The 22,862-nt window shown below is 48.1% G+C and overlaps 1 protein-coding gene across 2 annotated transcripts in view; it reads left to right on the plus strand.

Moving 5' to 3' along the window:
• The first annotated feature begins 2,347 nt into the window (after positions 1 to 2,347).
• The window catches only part of ptprk (protein tyrosine phosphatase receptor type K), an 88,666-nt gene continuing 68,151 nt past the window's right edge, over positions 2,348 to 22,862 (plus strand). For both annotated transcript variants that reach the window (XM_084483836.1, XM_084483837.1), the window contains exon 1: positions 2,348 to 2,368. In XM_084483836.1, the coding sequence (XP_084339962.1) occupies positions 2,350 to 2,368 (19 nt within the window). In that variant the 5' untranslated portion in view covers positions 2,348 to 2,349. The remainder of the gene's footprint in view (positions 2,369 to 22,862) is intronic.

Below are 22,862 nucleotides of genomic sequence, written 5' to 3' on the forward strand. Positions count from 1 at the left end.
CGCTCTCCGCTGGGTCTGACCGTGTCTGCGAGGCGGTGCGGACGGAGGTGACCTGGTGGTGGAGCGGAACCCGTCCTCTCCCCTCTCGGCTTATTCACGGTCCCGTGTAGATTTCTTTCTGCGTGGATTTTATTTTCCGCATTAATTTGGTGGTTTTCCCCTCGGATAGGAGGAATAGATTATGATGCATCAGGAAGTAAGTCGCCTGTAAAACTTGGGTTAGTTAAACACTCGCAAAGACGGCATCGGCCTCTAAACCTTCGCATTATCAATATAAAAAGCGTTTGCATTACAGTCCCCATGTCCTTCCGTGAACCCCTCCCGTGATAATTTGTTCATCTGCGTGACAAAAACGTGTCGTTTCTTCAAAGGCTCCTAGAGATAGGGTCTGCTGCTAGACTACTGCTAGGTGCCGTTAAAAATAAAATAAAGTAGCTCAAATTGTACAAAGAAAAACAACCCTTTAATGACTAATAATAGGTTAGGGGCCTACATATCTGATGTGTGTGCAGCATAAAGTCCTTCTATATAGGCTACAACCTAAGGTGTCAACAATGTCAGCCCTTGTGAATAAGCTGCTTTCAGCAGATAACCTATTTGTCATTCCAGCCAGTAATACCCCGTACATCATGCTGGATGGGATTTGAAAGCCGTCTATCGTATTGTAATTAACACCGCGTTAGTCAATTAGGACTTAATTTGATAGATCCGCCTCCATTTAGCTTCTTATTATGCAGCTAAGTGTGCCACTTCTCCGCCTATCAACATTTTGCAAAAGTCAAAGTCTTTATTTTCTGCGGCAGTGTCGCGTTAATGCCCCACACCCCCCACTGCCCTGCTCCGTTCCTTGAGTCGTGAATCGTAAATGTAAATTTGACTGTCTTTTGTCGTCCGCTTTCCGGTTGAGTTTGATGACACAAGGCCGCCCTTAATCATAATGAATGGAAATAATTGTCTTTCATTAGTGTTTCCAGGGCGCACTGTCTCTGATCATCACCGCAATTGCCTAATTATAGTCGTGTTTTTTTTTCCTTCATTTGAGTATTTTAACTTTAAAATGACTTGCTTGATTCCAATTACTTAGTCAACATTTTGAAAATGAATTAAATGATCTCGTTGTTTTTTTTTTTACTGAAGGAATGAAAAGCCTTTTTTTTTTTTTTGCTGTGAGGTCAGTAGTCTGAAGACACTGAGCAGGCAGCAGGCGAGGATGCGTGTGTGCGCCTGTTCGATTGATTCTGTGTGGCGGCAGGATCGTCCAATGGCTTTATTCCTCTTTAAGTTCGCCCATGTTGTGCTCTCCTCTCTCTGCGGTGTCATTGAGTTTTGGATCTCTTCTCTAATATATGTATTTTTGGGGCTCTCGACTGGGTAAATCGAGATTATAAGACAAGCCTTAACAATGGTAGCGTTTGAGTTAACTGCATGCCTTTCACATGCCTTCAAAGGTAAATAAGAGATTAGAAAGAATCGAAATGATAACGTAAAAAGAAAAAAACAATAATTCGAACATACCAGCTCATGGTCAAGCTCAATGAAATTCATTTGCAGAGAAGGTTCATTAGGTGTGTACTTGTGTGTGTGTGTGTGCGCACGCCGTCATGCATCATGTTTCCCGGTATACTGATGAATGAGCGCACATACTTTGGATGCTACAAAGCTCATGGAAAATAAGTGTTTTATTAGAGCGCATCAGGGTGTGTGTGTGTGTGTGTGTGGGGGGGGGGGGGGGGGGGGGGGGGGGGTCATTGGAGCGGAAAGAGTCCCAGTGAACGGTGGTGGTGCTGGTCTACGGGTGATAAATCTCTGCTCGCTCTGGCCCCGGCCACAGCTGTCCGTACGAGTGGGGGCCTCCAAACATGCCACTGCGTCTCATGCGCGCGCCTGCACACGAGCACCGCACACACACACTTGTGGGCCGAGCTATAATGACAGATTAAGTAATCAGACCTCTCGGCTGATTAATTGCATTACACACACACGCACACGCACACACACACACACACTCTTTTGTTTGTCCCAGCTGTTGGATCCAGAGAACCAATGATTTAGAAAGGGACACTGAAAGACGGTCTGTGTTGCAGAAGGATGTTGTTTGGAGATATGAATTACTTTGATTTCATTAATATGCATGTGTTATAGTTTAGTTTCCTCCAAAAAAAAAATGCAAACAAGCTCCGGGCAAACTTTCTGTGGAGATGAGTAATGTGATTTCCAAAGCCATGCATTTTCTAAATATACAGTGGCATTTGATTGTGTGTGCGTGTGCCTCTCTCTCTCCCTGAGTGGACATGACAAAATCTAACACTCTTTTGTTGTTCCCCGCTGCCTCCACTTGATCCAGCTCACATGGGACGCGCTGAGAAGGGTGAGTTCTGACGGCCAGCCAAGAGCTGAGCTTCATCCGCTGCCATCCTCCCTCCTCTAGTACCCGTCTCATCGTCCCTCGCCTGTGGCCGTTTCCATTTGTCCTCTGTTGTGTCGTCGCCATCTTGTGTTGTCTTTAACATCGGCCCGTCTTAACATTGTATTTGTAGCCATCGTCGTGCCATCGTGGTGACTGGTGTGAATTTACTAAACCATCTCCACCCATGTAGTCACTCTAATCCAACTCTCTGTTAATAGAAGATGTCCTCCCGCTGTTGCTCTTTCGGGTCTTCCGGCTTCAAGCAACGGGGAACTATCTGGAGTCCCAAATCTTATTTTGGGACTCTATGGTGTTGTGTTCAAGTTGTCTGTCTTTATCTCCTCCCTGTCCCCCCCTGTCTGTGTGGACAGTCAGCTGTCATTGTTGGTTTGAAGTTTCCACAGGTGTTGTTTGTTCAGTTGCGCCGGGTCTTTTATTAAAGGGGCCCGGGGGAGTAACTTTGTTCTGCCGCCAACTGAACACAAGTACATGGTTTAGTCTCTTCTCTAGCATTATTTATCGTGAACAAAGCGGTAATCACATGGGTCTAGCACACCACAGTGCATCTTCATCTCTCGTTCTTTCAACACACACACACACACACACACACACACACACACACACACACACACACACACACACACACACACACACACACACAGTGTCATGATGACATCAGGTGACAGAATGAAAGTGGCTCTGATACTTTGTAACATGTAACATACCCTGAGCCCATTAACCACAACCAGTTTACTGTTCTAATATAGTTAGAAAGTTTATGTTTCTGATCGCAACCCACTTCATTGCAGTCCCATGTTTTAGAAACAATATTACGTTACTATTTGAGCCTTAAGTTGCGGGTCATGTATTGGGGAGGCCTTTCATTGTGTTATTGCCATCATCAAGCTAATCCCAATTTTTCTCCAGACATCAGCACCAAAAAGCAATTTCTTCTAAATGCACACAGTGTTTTCTCGATATTTGGACTGTTTAGAAAATATCAATCTTGTGCTGTCACACAGATTACAAAGTGCTGTTGTGAAAAGAGAGATGTGATTTGTTTTCTTCACATTATTATATTTAATGAAACATTTGAGGTGAAGAAACAAGCCATTCTTTAAATGGTTGAATATCTGTTTGATTGAGACCCGCTTCTTTAATCAGAGCTTTATAGAACAAACTCAACCAAACAGGAAGTCAGCCTGCAAGGTTCCATAAACAATCGCGCGTTTGCTTTTCTCAAGGCCAATGCTCTGGTTTTACAATGAGCCAACGTGACAGGCGTGTGTGTGTGTGTGTGTGTGTGTGTGTGTGTGTGTGTGTGTGTGTGTGTGTGTGTGTGTGTGTGTGTGTGTGTGTGTGTGTGTGTGTGTGTGTGTGTGTGTGTGAGAACAAATAATAAGAGGAACATGAACCTCCAGTATCTCAAGGCTTCAGGTAGACTGGGTAGCATTTTGACTTAGCCAGAGGGTGTTTGTGTTTGGGCTATGGGCTGAGGATAGAAGTGGTTTCTATTAGTCCAGTTATGGAGACATCTGTCATAGATTACGCCCCCCCTCCACACACACACACATGCACACTCACCCAATGCCTTCTAGCCATAGGCAGTGTGGGGCAGAGCATAGCATAGCAGCGTTCCAGACCTGATCTCCTGGCACTAGACTGGCGTTAGGAAGCTCAGGTCATCCGTACAGAGTGACAGCCCTACAGCCACTAAGCCAGATAAGCAGAATCCAAGAAAGGATTAACAACCATAGGCTTATTCCAAGAGTATGTTCCTGTGGTTTATTTTCGTTTTCGAGAAATAACCATGCAAAGGGTAAGTTAGTGTACTAATTGTAGTAAAATTTGATCCATCCCCATTTTGTAAGCTATTATCCAGCGCCACACAACATAGCACTCTCTGCTTCACGTGCTGTTGTGGTCTCGCCCTATAAATGACCTTTAAACCACTGATCCCCACTTTCACGGTTATTTTTCTCGCTTTCTCTCGTCTTTACCCACCTTCTCTCCTTTTTTAAGCTGATTTCAGTTGAGAGAAAAAGGCCATCTAAGGCTTTCAGTGTGTGTTGGAGCTTAAAGACAGATGACCAGTCCATTAAGATTATCATCTCGCCCATCCCTATAACGCATCTTTACATCGCCACTGTCCATCTCCCACAGAGATTTAAATTGTGGCAAATGTATGCAATAGAGTTGAAATGGAAATTCAAAATGACTTTATGCAAAGTCCTGCCAGCCCTCTAGTTTATCTTGAGCAGCCGTCTGCCTCTCCCGTCTGTCATAGGTGTCTGTGGACACACGATCGGTCAGTCTGACAGCACACACACACACACACACACACACACACACACACACACACACACACACACACACACACACACACACACACACACACACACACACACACACACACACACACACACACACACACACACACACACACAGATAGGCTGGCAGCCAGCATGTGTGCCCAGACTCATTTTGTACATCTGTTTTCATGCTGGCTTTTTCCATCACAGAATGAATTTCTTCAGCATATGTACACGTAATGTTGGATGTTTTCTAGTGCATCTCATCTGATGGTCCAGCATGAATGCCAAGACAATAAACCCTTAATGTACATTTAAGTATTTTAACCTGGGCTTTGCCAAGTTCTTAGTGCTTAATAGTTCCTTAATAGCTCTATACAAACATAATAATGGATGACCTTGAAATGTGGCCATGGAGCCAGCAATATTTTTTTTGTGCTCAATAATTAGTGTTAAATGTATTTCATCCTTAGTCTCACAATGCGGGGGGGGGGGGGGGGGCAGGCCAAAAGTGTGAACCTCTAGATTAAGATGTGTCCTTGTTTAGGCCACCCGGTATTTCAAAACAGAGCGCTGTTATAATTCAAATCTCCCCTGAGCCAAGCCTCTCTTTTGTCAAAAATGGTGACGCTTTTCAAAAGCAGCCCTTTCATCTTCTACAAACAAGATTCAAGGAGATGCGACAATGTGCAAGTTTGAAGACAAACGTTGAGCCCAGCCCAGAAACGTCCAGCCCAGCAGACACACCGCTTAAAAAAGTCACGTTAACCGTCTAGGAAAAAAAACAATCTGACTTGCATTTTAAAGTTCTGCGGTTGAATGTCTAACCACACACACCACACTGATATTAAGCAGACTCTTCATAGGTCTGGCCCGACACTCCTCGGTCTGTTGACTGTGCTCTGATAGACCCCTCCCCCCCTCCCCCCTCCCCCACCCATCCATCTCTTCCTCTTCTAAGCTACTTTAGATTCCTCCTCCCCCCCACCCCCTCCCCATCCTATGAATTTATGACCTCCTACTCTAAACACAGCAACACAACTGTTTATCAAAAGGCCCCCACCCCCGCCTCGCCTTTCAGCGGCCTACTTTCTCAGCCCCCCTCTACTGTTAACCGGCCCCCTCTTTAACCCTCCCTTCACCCTACCTCCAACTCCCAACCTCCATCCCCCCAGAACTAGCCTGCGAGTTCCTCACACACTAATGTTGACCATCATGGTGCTCAAGTGCCGTTACATTGACGCTACACTACACACTATACAATGAAGCCCTTTGCTATGCACTTGGAGAACTCAAAGCGCTTTACAATGAACGCCTCTGATTGGCTCCCCCTCCAACCCCACCGACACACAAGTATTCACACATGTCCCAGCACATTCACACGGCAGCGACGGTGTGAGCCCGGTGCTCTCGACTGTCAGCTCACCCAGAGCGTTATGTGCTTTGCTCAAGGACACCTCAATGCTTCCCACACAGGGCTATCAGGGTACACGCTCTGCTCCCTGGGCGGAGGAAAACAAAACCAGCACATTCCTTTTCAAGTTTGGGTTTGAACCAAAATGATAACAAGCGGCCCGCGGCCATGTCAGTGTTACTCCATATCAGGTCACTTCAAACAATGGGACGCCTTGCTCCCTGACTTCCCTTTGCTCCCAGACTAGACCGTCTTCTGGCCATTGTCCTGCTGCAGGACCCCTCCCCCCTCAGCCCCTCAGGACCCCAAGGGTCAGGCCACAACCTACATCAGAGTGATGGGCAATGAAACGGGACACCAAGTGGGTATCTGTTGTCGCTTTAACAATAATGATAACAATAATCAGGTTGATTTGCAGCGCGCTATAGGGCCCTGCCTGGCGGCCTCCTTCCCCTCTCCCTTCGCCGCGCTCTACTCTTCTCCCTCCGTCTCTTCTCGCACCAAGGTCTGAAGCCTGTCCCTTTTTGCTTTCACTGTCGCTTCCTCTCGCTCGTTGGAATTCTGTGTTTGTTCCATTTTTCTTTTGTCTCTTTGCTTGTGAGCTCAGCTCGGCAATGTGCAACGGAGATTCTCTTGCGTGCACACGCACGCGCGCGCACACACACAGAGCTCCCTTTCTGTCTGTGTATAAAGTCCTTGCTCGAGAAACTGTCTCTCTGAGTTAACTTAGTGATACCGTTAACTGTCTAGAATGTTTATATTTATTAGCCCAAAGGTAAATAAAGTGTGTGTGTTTGTGAGCGAGAGAGAGAGAGCGAGCCAAGAGAGCTTGTCTTGTCGGGCTAACAGTTAACAGATACAGTGGTACCTCCACATGACACCGACTGTCTCTTATGTTCAACTTCTCTTATGCTACACACACACACACACACACACACACACACACACACACACACACACACACACACACACACACACACACACACACACACACACACTACCTGAGATAAGACACGGACCGATTCTGTCTCAAAGAAATAAAATGGCTCTGGAGAAATTGCACTTGGCGGAGTCCAGCCCAATTCAGGTTTCCTTCTTGGCATTATGATTTATGGATTAAAGAGTCACTCCGCCATCGGCGGTTATTACTGGCCCAGACTTGTTGTCTTTGCTAAATACTGTGTGTAGAATACTCATTATTCATCATGGTACTCTTCTTTTTACGATTGAGTAATCCTGCAAAGGAATGTAGGCACTGCTGCTCTCATTGGAGTAGTATATGCCCTGAAATTATACCTTCCACAAGCATGGGCCATAAACGCCTGTGGTCTTTCAGCGCAGTGCCGCCTGAGGTTTAGATGATAGAAGGCAGGGCGAATAGTTTGCTTTCGCTCTCCGTTCAGGGAACAGGCTAGGAGATTGTTTGGCCACGTGCTGTTGGCTGTTTACAAGGTGGGTACACATGTTTCCAAAGTCTCCGGCCTCTCATTCCCAGTGAGTCTACTTTAAACCCTGGAGTCAAACCATAATCATTTCTAGCTCTTTGGCCGACGTATGACCACAGTTCGGACTAAACACAAGTGCCGTACTCTGCACTTTATAAGAGAAACAAACGCATACAATACATTTGTTTAGCCGTATGGAAGATGAGTCGCTTTCAACACGGCACAGAAACATGTATTTAAAAAATGAGAAGATTCTGGTCCTGCAGCCCTTTAAAAAATAGGACTTTGATGTGTAGTGGTTGTCACTGTGAACATGTGTGTTTTGAGAGCTCCCTCGCTGCCTGTAACCTACAAATAAGTTGCCCTGGAGCAAGGCAGATAAAGCTCAACTACAGCGGTGGGCCTGCCCTCTTGTTCGACGTGGTAGATGGGGCTGCAGCTGGCCGTCTGCCAGCAGAATGTCTGTGTGTGTAACTCTTGTGTCGAACACGGCATAGCTGGAAGGTGCCGGGGTGCTCAGCCAAAGCATTCCCCGGGTAAATAAAGATTAAGATCGAAACCGTGAACTATAACTCTGTCTCTCTCTTTCTGTTTCTGTCTCTCTCTGTTCCGTCTCTCTGGCTGTGTCTGTCTGTCTCTCTCTCTGTGTCTGTCTCTCTGTGTGTCTGTCTCTCTATCTCTGTCTCTGTCTCTCTCTCTTGTTCTGTCTCTCTCTTTCTGTCTCTCTCTGTTCAGTCTCTCTCTCTGTCTGTCTCTCTGTGTCTGTGTCTCTGTGTGTCTGTCTCTGTCTGTCTCTTTCTCGCTCTCTGTGTCTGTCTCTCTCTCTGTCTGTCTCTCTCTGTGTCTGTCTCTGTGTGTGTCTCTCTCTCTCTCTCTCTCTCTCTCTCTCTCTCTCTCTCTCTCTCTCTCTCTCTCTCTCTCTCTCTCTCTCTCTCTCTCTCTCTCTCTCTCTCTCTTTGTCTCTGTCTCTCAGTTCTGTCTCTCTCTCTGTCTGTCTCTCTCTCTCTCTGTCTCTGTCTCTCTCTGTCTCTCTCTCTCTCTGGTGCTCCTCTTTCCAGTTTCCTCCCTCTATCACACACACATTCCCTGCCCCGAAGCACTCGCATACCTTTGATTGGGGGGAGGAGGTTTTTACCATAGCTCTTGGGGGATACAGAGTCAAACTGAGTTACTCAGGATTGAGATTTGAGTGTTTTTTGTGAGCTGTGGACACTTTGCCAATGAAAAGTGAGAGAGAGCAAACCAGCAACATGTGGTTTAGGTTAGCCACAGTTCCCCCCTCTCTGGCCCCACACACCAGTTCAACTTTACGTGTGTGTGTGTGTGTGTGTGTGTGTGCCTGTGTGCCTGCCTGTTCCACATCACACCTTACTTGTTGTAATTGCTAGTTAAAATATGTGTAGAGAAATTTAAAAAAGCTGGTTTTAGTGTAGTTGTAGTACCTTAGTGTGTGTGTGTGTGTGTGTGTGTGTGTGTGTGCACAAACTGCACATGTTCTGGGTCATGTGTGTGTGTGTGTGTGAGAGAGAGCCTGGAGCGGAGTCAAGTGCTGTGAACAGTGAATCAAGGTTAGTGGTCCTGAGAGAGAGAGAGAGAGAGAAAGAAACGTAAGAGCAAAGGGCGTGCAAGAGGCTGTATCACAGAGCAATTTGAGAGGGAGAGAAAGAGGGAGAGAGAGACAGAGAGACATAGAAAGAGACAAGACAGATGAAGTGAGGACAAAGCGTGTCTCCCTGTCAGAGCTGCCAGTAAAACGCTTATAAAAAACCATTATTGCTGTTATCCGTGGTAGGCAGGGCGCCTCAATACGGATTTGATTAATTATGCTAATGCCAGGGATTTGACAAATGCAGTATTGCTTTTCTACGTCACCTTGGATACCCATCCGCATCCAGAGTTCTGAAACATGTCCTCCTCCCCGAGTTGTCTTACTTTCTAAGCTGTCTGCGGCTCAGACTAGGCTCTTTGGCCAACCAGTGAAAGGCCATGAAACAGAAAGCCGGAGGGTAGGGAGGGACGGCCCACTGAGCCAAACGGTTCCCTCAGAGTCTGGCCCTCCCGCACCCAACTAGGGTGATGATCCTGCGGCTCTATCCTTACAAAGCCAGCAGCGAGCAGAGGAGCTGAACGGTGGACCTACGCCGGGCGGGGCGGGGCGGGGCGGTCGGCGTGGGTGTGCCACCGTTTGAAACGTGATAAGCAGCCAATGCCGGAGCAGCATGCCCTGACACACCGTGAGCATATCCAGCTGCACTCTTGTCATTCCTTATACCCCCCCCCCCCCCCCTCCCTCTCCCATACGTGCTGATATCCCTAGCAGAGCCACAGAGATAACGGAGGGCCCATAGTGAGAAACGGGGCTTGGGGGGAGTAATGACATGACACAAAGGAATCCAGGGGGAGACGGCGTGGGGCCAGAGGGTGAAGGCTGAAACACTGGTCACGTCTAATCCTTTGCATTTGTATCTCTTGTTTTAGCAACGTTTAAATTTGATATTCATAGCAGTGGTTTCCCTACCTCAGGGCCGCCTCGAAGCCGTGCTATGTATGTGCTGATAGGAAGAGCCCACCCCCCCCCACCCACTACCTCGGCCCCCAAGCCCACCTCTAAAAACCACACACGACAAAGGCCTGAAGCCCCTGGGCTAACCGAGAAGACCAGAATGCGATGCACCATCTGGGCTTTGGAGACAGCAGCGTGGTCACAGTTTGACCGGCACCTCGGGAGGCGGGCCTGTTGACGCCTGCTCGGAGACGGGGACGGAGCGAGAGCTGAAGGGCAGTGTAGTGTGTGTAGGGTGTGTAGTGTGTCTGTGTGTGTACCGGTGTTCTGTACCGCGATTGGTACTCCCTCCTTCCCCCCCCCCCGCCCCCCGCCCCGCAATGAAATGGGTTTAGTTTGTCTTTCTGTGCGAGTGCGTTCCTTGTTTGGCTGTGGCCGGGCGCTGAAGAGTTGTGATCAATTAGCACTTGGGCTCTACATCTCTAGAAGGCCGTCACCAACTCTGATAACTGTCCCCATTCCGCCGAATACCCCGAGATGTGAAACGTATAATGTATATTGTGTACAGAGCGCCGTCCATGTGAGTTAAAGCAATTCGATTTTCACAAGATACAAATGGCTTTTCCTTACACACACATTTTGTTGTTCCAACCCCCACACTCTCATTTCAAACCAAACAAGTCCGACTAGACCATCGCCAGAGATGTGTTCTCTGTCATAGCAGAGAATTAATAAGTGTACAACACACACAGGCACACGCACTTGCACACAGGCACGCACAGTCTTTCCTGTTCTATATTTCTTTTTCTGTATTCTGTCTCATTACACCGATCACTCAATGCTTACTGACCCATACTAGTGACACCTCATTACTGACCACACACACACACACACACACACACACACACAGCCGCGCACAGACACACACAGACACATGCCCATGCACGGAGACGTTGTTCAGCCAGGAAACTTGCATCAGTGTTTAATGTGGTGTGGATGGATGTGAAGGCTCACTAGCCTTGTGTGCATGTGTGTCCGTGTGTGTGACCTTGGTTTAAACACAATTTATGTCGCTCCAATGACAAAGATAAGCAGGAGGCAGAGGCGTCAGCCCTCTTAAAAGCTTTCTTTTTTTTCAAAAACATGAATCAAACAAAACAGTCTGTCAGCCACCCCACCATTCTGCAAAGCGATTTAAAAAATCTTGTCATTTAGCTTAAAGAAGTGTGTGTGTGTGTGTGTGTGTGTGTGTGTGTGTGTGTGTGTGTGTGTGTGTGTGTGTGTGTGTGTGTGTGTGTGTGTGTGTGTGTGTGTGTGTGTGCGCATCTTTCAGGAAAGATGCGCTGTGTTTGTGACAGGTAATTTGTGTGGGCGGGTTGTATGCGAAAGCACTGACCACCACAGCCCTGACAGGCAGTTCTTAATTAGTTGCCTCAGCTACTAATGATACGTCATGACAGTCACCGTGGTGATGACAGAATCTCTCCGCCATGGAGCACAGAGGCATGCTGGGATGGAAGCAGCGTCCACTCAGTCATGTCTGTATGTGTCCACATATTTGTTGGCTGCAAATATGCTACATCCAAAAATATATATTTTAGGCCTATGCCCTCTATGTACAGTTTATGTATATATATATATATATATATATATATATATATATATATTGTTTACTTTAAGCGGTTAGTTTTTGATGTGTTTTGGGGTCTCAGTTGGGTGTGTGTGCGGAGGGAGGGAGGGAGAGTCATTTCTTTTGGGTTGGGAAGCATGACATGTTGGCTCCTACATACATCACTTTGACAGCACACAAATCCTATTACAGAAAAGGCAGTGCAATAAAGTAACATCTTGTCACGTGTGTGTGTGTGTGCGTGTACATGTGTGTGTACGTGTGTGTGTATTTCCCAACTGACATTGTTTAAGTACCCCAGTAAATAGAATGATTGCATTCATTATGCATTCAGTGATTTTAATTGCCCTAAATGACGAGCAATGCGGCAAAGAAGAATGGGCAGAAAAAAAAAACGTGTGTGTGTGTGCACACGCACGTGTGCGCGCTCACCACTAGACAACTAAGAGATTGATCTAAATTGGCCATCGCTCAACCCCTCACCTATAGCTCTCTCCCTCTTTCTGGGTCCCTCTCCCTTGCACACAAACACACCCAAGAGGGTTGCACCGTGTGCGTACGCCCTGCCCCCGTATCGACGGGGACGGGTGGATCCGGGTCAAGAGGCCCCGCGTATCTCTGGAGTACAGTTGAGTGGGCACGCTCTCTCCGAGGCGAAGGCTCCTGAATGGCAACCGGGAGTGAACTTCGCAGGGAACAAAGACTCGCGCGCATTCACAAGAGGCTAGGTGATAAGGCGTCTCTTTACACAGGGCTGGGATTCAACACGGAGACATACCTTGTGATCCTGCTGAGAGCGACCGTGGTGTGAGATCGCGCGCGCATCTATAAATCAATCAACTATCCTAAACATATGCTCCCTATTAGGAACCCGTTGAGCTGCCTAACGGTACTCCTTAACGACCAGGGCTTTGCAGAGAGCCACACCGGCGGGGCTCTGTGGCCGTGTGTGGTCTAGGTGTAGGGCACGCACGGCCGAGATGCATGCAAGCAGAACGTGATGCTAGTGTGTTGAGGTGGGGGGCTGGGGGTAGTGCGCGCGAGCGTGTGTGTGTGTGCGCGTGTGCGTGTGTGTGTGTCCATCTCCATCTGGCGTGACCCGCTGTCTCACTCCTGTAGCACTAATGCGCATATGGCCACACGCGTGCACATGCCGACAGACATACAAGCGCACGTATTAACCACACACACACTCTCACCGTCTCATATGGGGACTGAACAGCTGAAAGCCCCCCAACTCCCCCACCCCCCCCCCCCCAGCCCACCCCCTCCACACCTTGAGGCTCTTCCAGGTGTCCGGGCGCAGCCAAGCCGTCTTGCCTCCTCCTCTCATCTCCTCTCTCCTCTCTCCTCTTTAATAACTATGGATGTACAGAAGTGTATGTTAGCTGATGGCCTTGATGGTGATGTCCACTGGAAAGGAAATGGGGTTGCAAGGAATAAAAATGGAAGTGGTGGTGAAAAAGGAGCCATTAAGGGAACCAACAGGAACTGAAAAGATGGCATGGAGTGGAAGGAAACAAAGCAAGTGAGGAGGAGGAAAGAACGGAGAGGAGAAGAGGGGGGAAAAAAATTGAAACCGCAGAGTTTTGCACAGCAATGCAGTTTTTGGTTTCTATGAAGCCAGGAGCTCTGAATACCGCTTATTAAGCAGGTGTGTGTGTGTGTGTGTGTGTGTGTGTGTGTGTGTGTGTGTGTGTGTGTGTGTGTGTGTGTGTGTGTGTGTGTGTGTGTGTGTGTGTGTGTGTGTGTGTGTGTGTGTGTGTGTGTGTGTGTGTGTGTGCGCGCTTGAGACAGGGTGATATATTGAAACACACCTCTGTGGAGCAGCTGCAATGATGAGGCAGAGAGTAGGGAGTAAGAGGTGTCGTCCACCTTTCACGCATGCATGCACGAACACGCACACACACACACCATCATTGCGTTGTATCAGGGAGTGGGCCATGGTCTATATGGTTTTGTGTGTGTGTTGGAAGGTACGGGGGGGGCTGTAGGGTCCAGGAGATGAATTTGTTGTGACCGCTCTGCTGGACTCAGCTGTTTAACACAACTTCTATTTTTCTCGCATCACTTTTTTCCCCCCAACCTTCTTTTTTTTGTCTCTCTTCTCTTCTCCTTCCCGTCACTTTGTTTCAATGTAAGAAAAATAAAAAAAAGCGTTTGTATGGTGGAGGAAGACAAAAAAGAGGGGATGAAAGTTTAAAAGGGTATAAAAAAGAAGAGAATAGGAGTGCCAATATCAGAGAGGCAGAGGCAAGCAGATGGATAGAGAGAAATGGAGTGGAGCAGTGTGTGAAAAGAGAGGCTGAACAGATGAATCAGATTTATCTATAATGAAATCAGCTCGGGTCTGTATGGAGGATTCGGCTCTATTCAGCGCTTTCTGCCGTTCTAAGTCTGTTATAGATAGACATAGCAATTTAATATTCTAAAGATCAGGAGATATTCGTCCGTAACGTGCGCTAGAGACACACACACACACACACACACACACACACACACACACACACACACACACACACACACACACACACACACACACACACACACACACACACACTAGTGTTCAGTGTGCAGCTAACGAGCAAGCATCACTAGCATCTCTGCACCCACTGTCCCCCTTCATGTTCCATTAATCCAAGTTCTCTTCATCAATAGTTTCAGTTGAAGATCTTCCAAGCCACACATTCCCTTTTTGGTCATATTTTTTTAAAATCTCTGGAAACGTGTGTGCAAAATGTTGCTTTCTAAATGGGCAGAACTCCTCTTCATGGAGTCTTTGAATAAGCCATGTCTTGGTCAACCCACGATATGACATTTGCTTGCGACATGTGATGAACATATTCCTGTTTTGATCATAAAAACACATGCAAAACAAATCTAACTCCATGTCCAAAAAGGCTCATATCAAACAAGGACAGTGACAACAAGGCACATAGAAAGAAATGCACGGAATGGCGGAAGAGGCGAACACACCCCTGTGCCATCTGGTTTAGTGAGAAACGTGATTGATCGGGACTCGAGAGGACGGGCTCTGCCAGACCAGGAGCACGACGCTTGGTCTAATGTGATTCTGGACAACAATGGATCTGCCAGTCGCTAGACAGAACATAACTGTGCGGCCGGGGAAGATGTTGTCATAATATTACACTGGGCTTGTTAGGAGGAACCCATGGTATGGAACCAATTTCCTAAACCGTTCTCTCTCTCCATCCCGCCTCTCCTTCTTCTAGAGCTATATGAAAGACTTTATGCATCACTGTCCTCTGTGGTGTGTGTGTGTGTGTGTGTGTGTGCGTGTGCGTGTGTGTGTGTGTGGATGCATCTGCTCTGGGTTAGCACACAAAGGAGATGGATGCATTTCATTGTTTGTTTGTTCGTGTATCCCTACAAGACTGCTGTGGCAAAATGCCTTCCTTGTTTGTGCGCTTTCCGAGCGTCTGTGTGTGTGTGTGTCTCTTTGCAAAATGTGCTTGTGTGCATGTGAGCATGCTTTCCGTCTCTTTACCTTTCAAGTCAGTCCAGCCATGAAGCAAGTCACTCCACGCCCTTGGCCAAGGAAACACACACACACACACACACACACACACACACACTCATGTACACACATGCACAAACACAAACACATACACATGTACACACACAAAGATCAGAGGAGATAGTGATGCATAGAGACGCACACAGTCACAGACATTGGGCACATTGCCTTTGGCCGTATATTCAGTCCCAGGAAGCATTTTGCTCTTTCTTCAATTTTTTTTTTAGGATTCGATTTCACACTGCCCCTAGACACACACACACACGCACACACGCACACACATGCACACCTCTCTAGTTGAGTGTTTAGTTGACTTGTTATTTTGGGACTTGCATTCATAGCCGTGCACACACAGACACGATTACGCTTCCTATACTTCCTATACCCTACTATTTGTTGATACTGTGAAACGCTGGCCTCATAGTCATAACTCAAGAATTGTTCAGTTACTCGGAAATTGTGTATTTCCCTTGCCAACTCTGTTCGTCTCCTCTGTTCTTCTCCTCTGTGGCCTTCTCTCTCTCTCGTTCTCTCTCTGTCACTCTCACTTTTCTACTGCTCTCTCTCCCCTCTCTCTCTGTCCTCTCTCCTCCTCTCCCCGCTTGCCTGCGGGACACACTCAGCGAGCGGAGGACAGTTAAAGGAGATGATCCCTGGTTCTCTCTCTCTCTCTCTCTCTCTCTCTCTCTCTCTCTCTCTCTCTCTCTCTCTCTCTCTCTCTCTCTCTCTCTCTCTCTCTCTCTCTCTCTCCCGCCCCCTCTCTCTGCACCACAAAGCCCCTTGTCCACTTTGATTACTTACATTAAAGTGAGCAAGAAAGACGGAACTACATTGTGTGTGTGTGTGTGTGTGTGTGTGTGTGTGTGTGTGTGTGTGTGTGTGTGTGTGTGTGTGTGTGTGTGTGTGTGTGTGTGTGTGTGTGTGTGTGTGTCGTCCTCCCGACACAAGTCAGCAACCCCAACAGAGGACTGATTGTGGTGGCCTTGTTGTGTAACAACCAATGGGTCACAGCGGAGCGGAGAGACGGCGGTGGCTAGCCAGCCCACAGTCACCGGTGGCCATGTGAGTCGATGAGAGGGACTGGGGGAGAGAGAGAGAGAGAGAGAGTGTAGGGAGGAGGAGGGAAATAGGGGGAAGTCAGAACTGATGGAGGAGAAGTGCGGGGAAGACGAGTGCGGGGAGGGGATGGATGGCTGGAGGTATGAATGGAGGGAGGTGACGCTGGATGGAGGGAGGGAATAGAGACCATGGCCAGTATGCACTTGTTTTCGATTATCAGGGTTTCCAGTACACACACACACACACACACACACACATACATACATACATACATACATACATACATACATACATACATACATACATACATACATACATACATACATACATACATACATATACACATACACATACACACACACACACACACACTGTTAATTACTTGGCACACAGTGTGGACGGTGTGCCTCTGGTGGCGTGTTTGTGTGTTAATTTAAAACTGAATGTGTGTGTGTGTCTGTGTGTGTGTCTGTTGCTGTTGGAGAGCCAGATAAAGGCAATACGGAATGGAATGGTTAAGAAAACCGTCTGGTTTGATTTAATATATCCCCATTTGTCATATTTCAATAATTTCATATAGAACTTTAATTCTCTGAAAGTGCACGGACAACCAACTCGGATCGCACACCAAACGGGGAAAATGACGACGAGCGATTAACATTATAGCCGAGCTGTAACATGGGAAATAATTTTGGTTTAATGTCACACACGCACACACACACACCCAAGAATCAGGGTTTGAAGTATTATTTGAATTTGACGGCTTTGTTGGCAACGTTTGCCCTGAAGCCCCAACCTGATCCTCCAAGCTCAATGTTCTTCTGGCACTGCTGTTCCGCAAAGCTCCCACGATGCTCTGCCTTACAGACCCTGCTCTTTGCACGTGTATGTGGAATAATAATTGAAAAAAAACCACAACAATGCCTTAAAATTTGCCATGGGAATGTCCGAAGGCTAGCTGAGGGTTTAGGCTTGTGCAGCTTATAGCGTCCTTTTCAACATGTTAGTGTGGATCATGGACAGTACATATGGTCCCACATCACTAGTGGGGTTGAGCGTGTGTGGCTACGCTTCGCTGATCCTTCCCCCAAGTTCCAACCTCCCCCACCCATCCTGCTGTGAATGGCCCCAACGTTGACATTGAAGTGTGTGTGTGTGTGTGTGTGTGTGTGTGTGTGTGTGTGTGTGTGTGTGTGTGTGTGTGTGTGTGTGTGTGTGTGTGTGTGTGTGTGTGTGTGTGTGTGTGTGTGTGTGTGTGTGTGTGGCCCATTCTCAGCAAGTAAAACAGTCTGAGGCCCTGAGGCAATGGGCCAAAGATACACACACGCACACACACGCGCACATACACACACACGCACACACAGCATGGACGTTTTGGGGTCATCTGCAGCATAGTGAGGCCAAAGTCCTTGAATCTTGTAAAGCATTGTTCCTCTTCCTCTCTTCTTCTGGCGAACATTTACTTTCAACCCCGTCTGCCGTAGTGCTTTGTCTCTCTACCGATAAGGAATATGTTCACAAGATGCACCCATTTGAGATCAGAGGTGGTTCACCAGTTGTCCTGAGATTGCATCTCTCTTGTGTATGCCTTTCAATAAGTAATCCACAGGAGGTAGCATAACAGGTACGGTATGACATGAATCATGGCGTGAATTGTGTCATTTCCTTTTGGGCTCAATTCCAGCATGCACTCCAGCCCCACGGCATAACACGGCGTAGAAGACTGCTGGTCTTGCCAGGAGAGATTTTCTTTTTAATTTGCCATGCAAAAATTGTATTACTCACCGTCTGAATATAAATGTTTACCAACAGCGTTTGAGGACTGCACCGGTGTATGCATACGTTGGTTACTTCAGGGTTGTGAGCGAAGCCTTACAACGCATGCATGGGAGGACGGCCTCAGGACAGTGGGATTGACGCTGTGTTGTCTTTGTGTACTTTAGAATAGATATTTGATAGATATTTGAATAGATAAGTTCAACCGGGGCGGTGTCTCTCACAACATGTCGCTGCTGCGGTGTGCAGGAGTCTGTGCGGTGCAGACCGGTTCTTAGGCGTAATCCTCGACTTCAAACGCTTACGTTACAGCTAGGCTGTGGCTCGCTTACCCCGGACTGGTGCAACCGGATACAGAACACGACGTTGAAATGAGAAAGCAGCCTTTCTTGAGGGGGAGGCTTGGGTTACCGGGCGACACACGACTTTGGGTCACATTTGTAGGGTGACCTCTGTGTGGCATGTTCTTTCTCAACGTGTGTGTGTGTGTGTGTGTGTGTGTGTGTGTGTGTGTGTGTGTGTGTGTGTGTGTGTGTGTGTGTGTGTGTGTGTGTGTGTGTGTGTGTGTGTGTGTGTGTGTGTGTGTGTGTGTTTTGTTGAACCCTAGGGGATTTGACTGTACCTATTCTTTTCTTACTAACCGTTAAGCCATAGACCTGCCCATATTTGTCTACTGGCCTCAATAAGCTGAAGAACAGACAGCAGAGGAACTGAAAAGAATACAGGAGAGAGGGAGGGGCCACATTTAACAATAGTGTGTGTGTGTGTGTGTGTGTGTGTGTGTGTGTGTGTGTGTGTGTGTGTGTGTGTGTGTGTGTGTGTGTGTGTGTGTGTGTGTGTGTGTGTGTGTGACCTAAACGCCTGAAGGCGTGTTCTCCTGCCTGAATGCGAGTCAGGAACCAGTTCAACTTATTTTGTGCTCAGAGCCTTGTCATTTGTCATAAGCGCTCAGACACACACACACACACACACACACACACACACACACACACACACACACACACACACACACACACACACACACACACACACACACACACACACACACACACACACAGCTATTAGAAGCCCCCTCTTCAGGTAATTGTCCTGCCCGCTCCCCTGAGCCACACCTGAGCTCTGAGCCACAGAAACACACTCTTCAGTTATACGAGGCTGTCCTCCCGGACCACCACTAGCATTATTGATTCACTTTAGATATATATATATTTTAAATTCTTGATACCATTTATTACCTTGATTTAGTTCTTCACGTAGTTTCATGTCAGCAGCACCCTTCAAAATCTTTACAACAGTGTGTGTTTGAGTGTGTGTGTGTCTGTGTGTGTGTGTGCGTGTCTGTGTGTGTGTTTTCCCTGCTGTAAAGTGCAATAACAGCTGTCCTCGGGCAAGTAACAGCGATCATAAAGAGGCAACTACTCCCAAAACTCATTTTTACACACACACACACACACACACACACACACACACACACACACACACACACACACACACACACACACACACACACACACAAAAATCCCATGGGTGGTGGTGGGGGGGACGGAGGTCTGTACTTCATTTCCTCCTCTTCTCTCTCTCCCGCTCTCTTTCTGTTCTCTCCTTTTTTTCTGCCCCTAAGTGACGCTTGACCACATTTTACAGCTGAAGGTGACACCACACATGTACGCACACGCAAGACGTGTCTATGCATCATGCACACAAGGACCCAGTCTATGACCCGCAGGCAGACGGGTATAAATATGGTGTGTGTGTGTGTGTGTGTGTGTGTGTGTGTGTGAGTGATACTTTTCACCATAATGTCCTACTGTACGTACACTCCCCAGAACCTCGTCTGCCCCCTCCTTCAGGACAATAAACACGGTCATTAAAAACGTTCTGGTTGGACAGAACTGTGTCGCCGCGCTGATAAAAGGCGTCTCTGTTTGTTTGTCTCCTTTATGCAAATCCTCCTTTTGTCACACGTTCGATGTTGATCGCTTTATAGTCGTTATCCGTCTGAAATCCCTTTACTGTGTGTGTGTGTGTTGTTATTCTTAGATCTTTTTTCCTCCTCATTTCAAGTCAAGTTTGGCTGGTTTTAGTTTGTTATTCGTTTTATGATCTCTCGTTTTAAGGTCTCTCTCGCTGTCTCTCTCAGCCTCTGTCTCTCTCTCGGCCTCTGTCTCTCTCGGCCTCTGTCTCTCTCTCGGCCTCTGTCTCTCTCTTGGCCTCTGTCTCTCTCTCAGCCTCTGTCTCTCTCGGCCTCTGTCTCTCTCTCGGCCTCTCTCTCTCTCTCTCTTTGTCTGGTTGGCGGTTGACGGACTCACTCCCTCAGTCCCCCTGTCTCCCCCGGTCCTGTCTCTCCCCCGGTCCTGTCTCTCCCCTGGTCCTGTCTCTCCCCTGGTCCTGTCTCTCTCCCCTGGTCCTGTCTCTCCCCCGTCCTGTCTCTCTCCCCTGGTCCTGTCTCTCTCTCCCCCGGTCTCTCTCTACCACTCCTGTCTCTCTCCCCCGGTCCTGTCTCTCCCCCGCTCCGGTCTCTCCCGGTATATTAATGCTGTTTCAGGGTCTTCATTGTGTGTCGCTGTGGACGTTTTTCTCCCTCTCATCCGTAGCGGTTGAACAACAGAAGTGCTACGGCTGCACTAACAGGCAGAGACCCTAACCCCCCCGCCCCCCCCCCCCCAGCAGGCCACTCGCTGAATCAGTTCTGTCGGTTCAGGACAAAAAAAAATAAAAAATCTTGGACAGACAATTGGCAAAAGTCGGCCAGGCAGTTCAACGCGGTGGCTGGCCCCAGTGCTGAGTCGCTAAGCTAGCTGCTACAGAATTAACCTGCGCATGGTGCTCCACTTCAGTTTTTACCTCCCTTTGCTGAACTTGCAAAGAGTTGCCCTTCATCCATCCTCTCTTCCCCCCCCCCCCCCCTGTCTCCCCCCCTCCCCGTCTCCCCGTTTTTTCTTTTCGGTTCTGTTCTCGTCACATCTTCATCCCTCACCTCACCTCCTTTTTATTTTTTCTTCTAAAATGGCCCACTCTTCTCCTTTTCCACCATCTGGCTTGTTTGTCTGTGTGTGTGTGTGTGTGTGTGTGTGTGTGTTCATATGTGTGTGTGCACATAGTGTTTGTTTGTTCTGCCCTTATCTCGTCCACACCAGACCTGGTTTCTCTGTTCAAAGCCCCAGCTGTGTCCCGATTGGCTAAGAGGTGCGCAGCTCCCCTAGGCTCGCTCCGGATTGGCCTGTTCAAAACCCCCCCTTTACAATGGATGAAGCGTTATTCAGTTGTAGTCCCCCTGGTAATTCCCCCTTCAGCGAATCACAGGAGGAATGGACCGTACATCTTGGTCTCGAGGTGTAACAGATGCCTGCCAACTTGGCTTCTTCTGTCAGTGTGTGTGTGTGTGTGTGTGCACATGTGTGTGTGTGTCTGTGCACGTGTGTGTGTGTGCGTGTGCGTGTGTGTCTGGGCCCTCCCAATTCCAAACAGCCTAAGAACACAAACCACTCCCAGCCATTCGGCCTTAGTACCTGTGCTTGTAAACTGATCCGCGGTGCAGTCACTTCCTGTGTTTCCTACCCTCAACACGGTGACTCAAAGTGGACTTAGTTGCTCGTCAGGTCGGAGGGAGAACAAACACTCTGCTCACATCATAGTTACAAATGATGGTATCACAGTCACAGACCAAGTGATTTAAACAGAAAGAGTTGACCATTGACACTTAAGGAAAACAATAATTGGTTCGTGGCTTTCCCCCCCTGCAACGGAAACAGACGGCCAGACTCAAGCGGTTGAAAACCCGATGCCTGATGGATGAGGCACAGAAAGTCACTTTATTTTCTTCTTTCCTTGAGAGCCAAGGACAAGGGCTGGGAACTGAGCGGGGCCCTCAGGTCCCCTGGATCGGTTTCACGCTTGGAACAGCGAAGGGACCCGTCCCGTGACCCTCCCGTGGCCGTTTAGCCGCGGTAGTGCAAACTGTGTACCATAGGAAGCACCACGGGACAGTAGACACGCCCCAGCTGTCTCTGTCAAACTGCCCGTGTGAAAAAGATTTGCAGAGAATCATTAACATCTCCCGTACCTTCTTTTCCCTCTGCCCCACCCACCTCTTAATCATTGTTATGAGCTACGATGTGCTTTGAGTTTATTCAGGTTAAGTGTCTGCGTTGAGCCCGTCAGTGGCTGGGGCTCTTTTTGTAGGTCAAGTGTGTGTGTGTGTGTGTGTGTGCGTGTGTGCGTGTGTGTGCATGTGCGTGCGTGTGCCTGTGCGTGGGCTGATTATAGAGAGGCGACGCCACCCGTTGAGACTTGTTTGTCTCTAGATCTCCTTCTCTTGACAGAACTTTGTTTCTCAACCCCTGGCTAATACATGGTTACAGAACGGTGCCGGGAACCAGGGGTGGGGGGGTTGGGGGAGAGAGAAACCAACCAACTCCCCGCCCCAGAGCCCCCCCCCCCATCCCTGACTCATTCAAAGTGACACATCTACATGGAATCTCCCAAATGGGTTCTTTGGGTTTACAAACTTGACAGTGTGAGGGGTGGTGAGTGTGTGAGGGGGTGTAGCCATTGTACCCTTAACCGTCCTGTCTCCTAGCAATTCCTCTGGCGGCGGACGTTGCACAGTACTTTTTTTTTTCTCGCCGTTCCACACAAACCAGAGTGAGGGATATGACGGGGGAAGGGAGGCGTCGGTAATAAAGTGGGGTGTGTGCTTTTCATTGCCGGCAAAACGTCTGCGGCGAGCGGAGACGCGCCAGGGGAAGCAGTCTGCGCGTCTGGTCCCAATCAAATCG

The sequence above is a fragment of the Micromesistius poutassou genome (genome assembly GCF_964030765.1).
Source record: "Micromesistius poutassou genome assembly, chromosome: 19".
In the NCBI taxonomy this organism is placed as follows: Eukaryota; Metazoa; Chordata; class Actinopteri; order Gadiformes; family Gadidae; genus Micromesistius; species Micromesistius poutassou.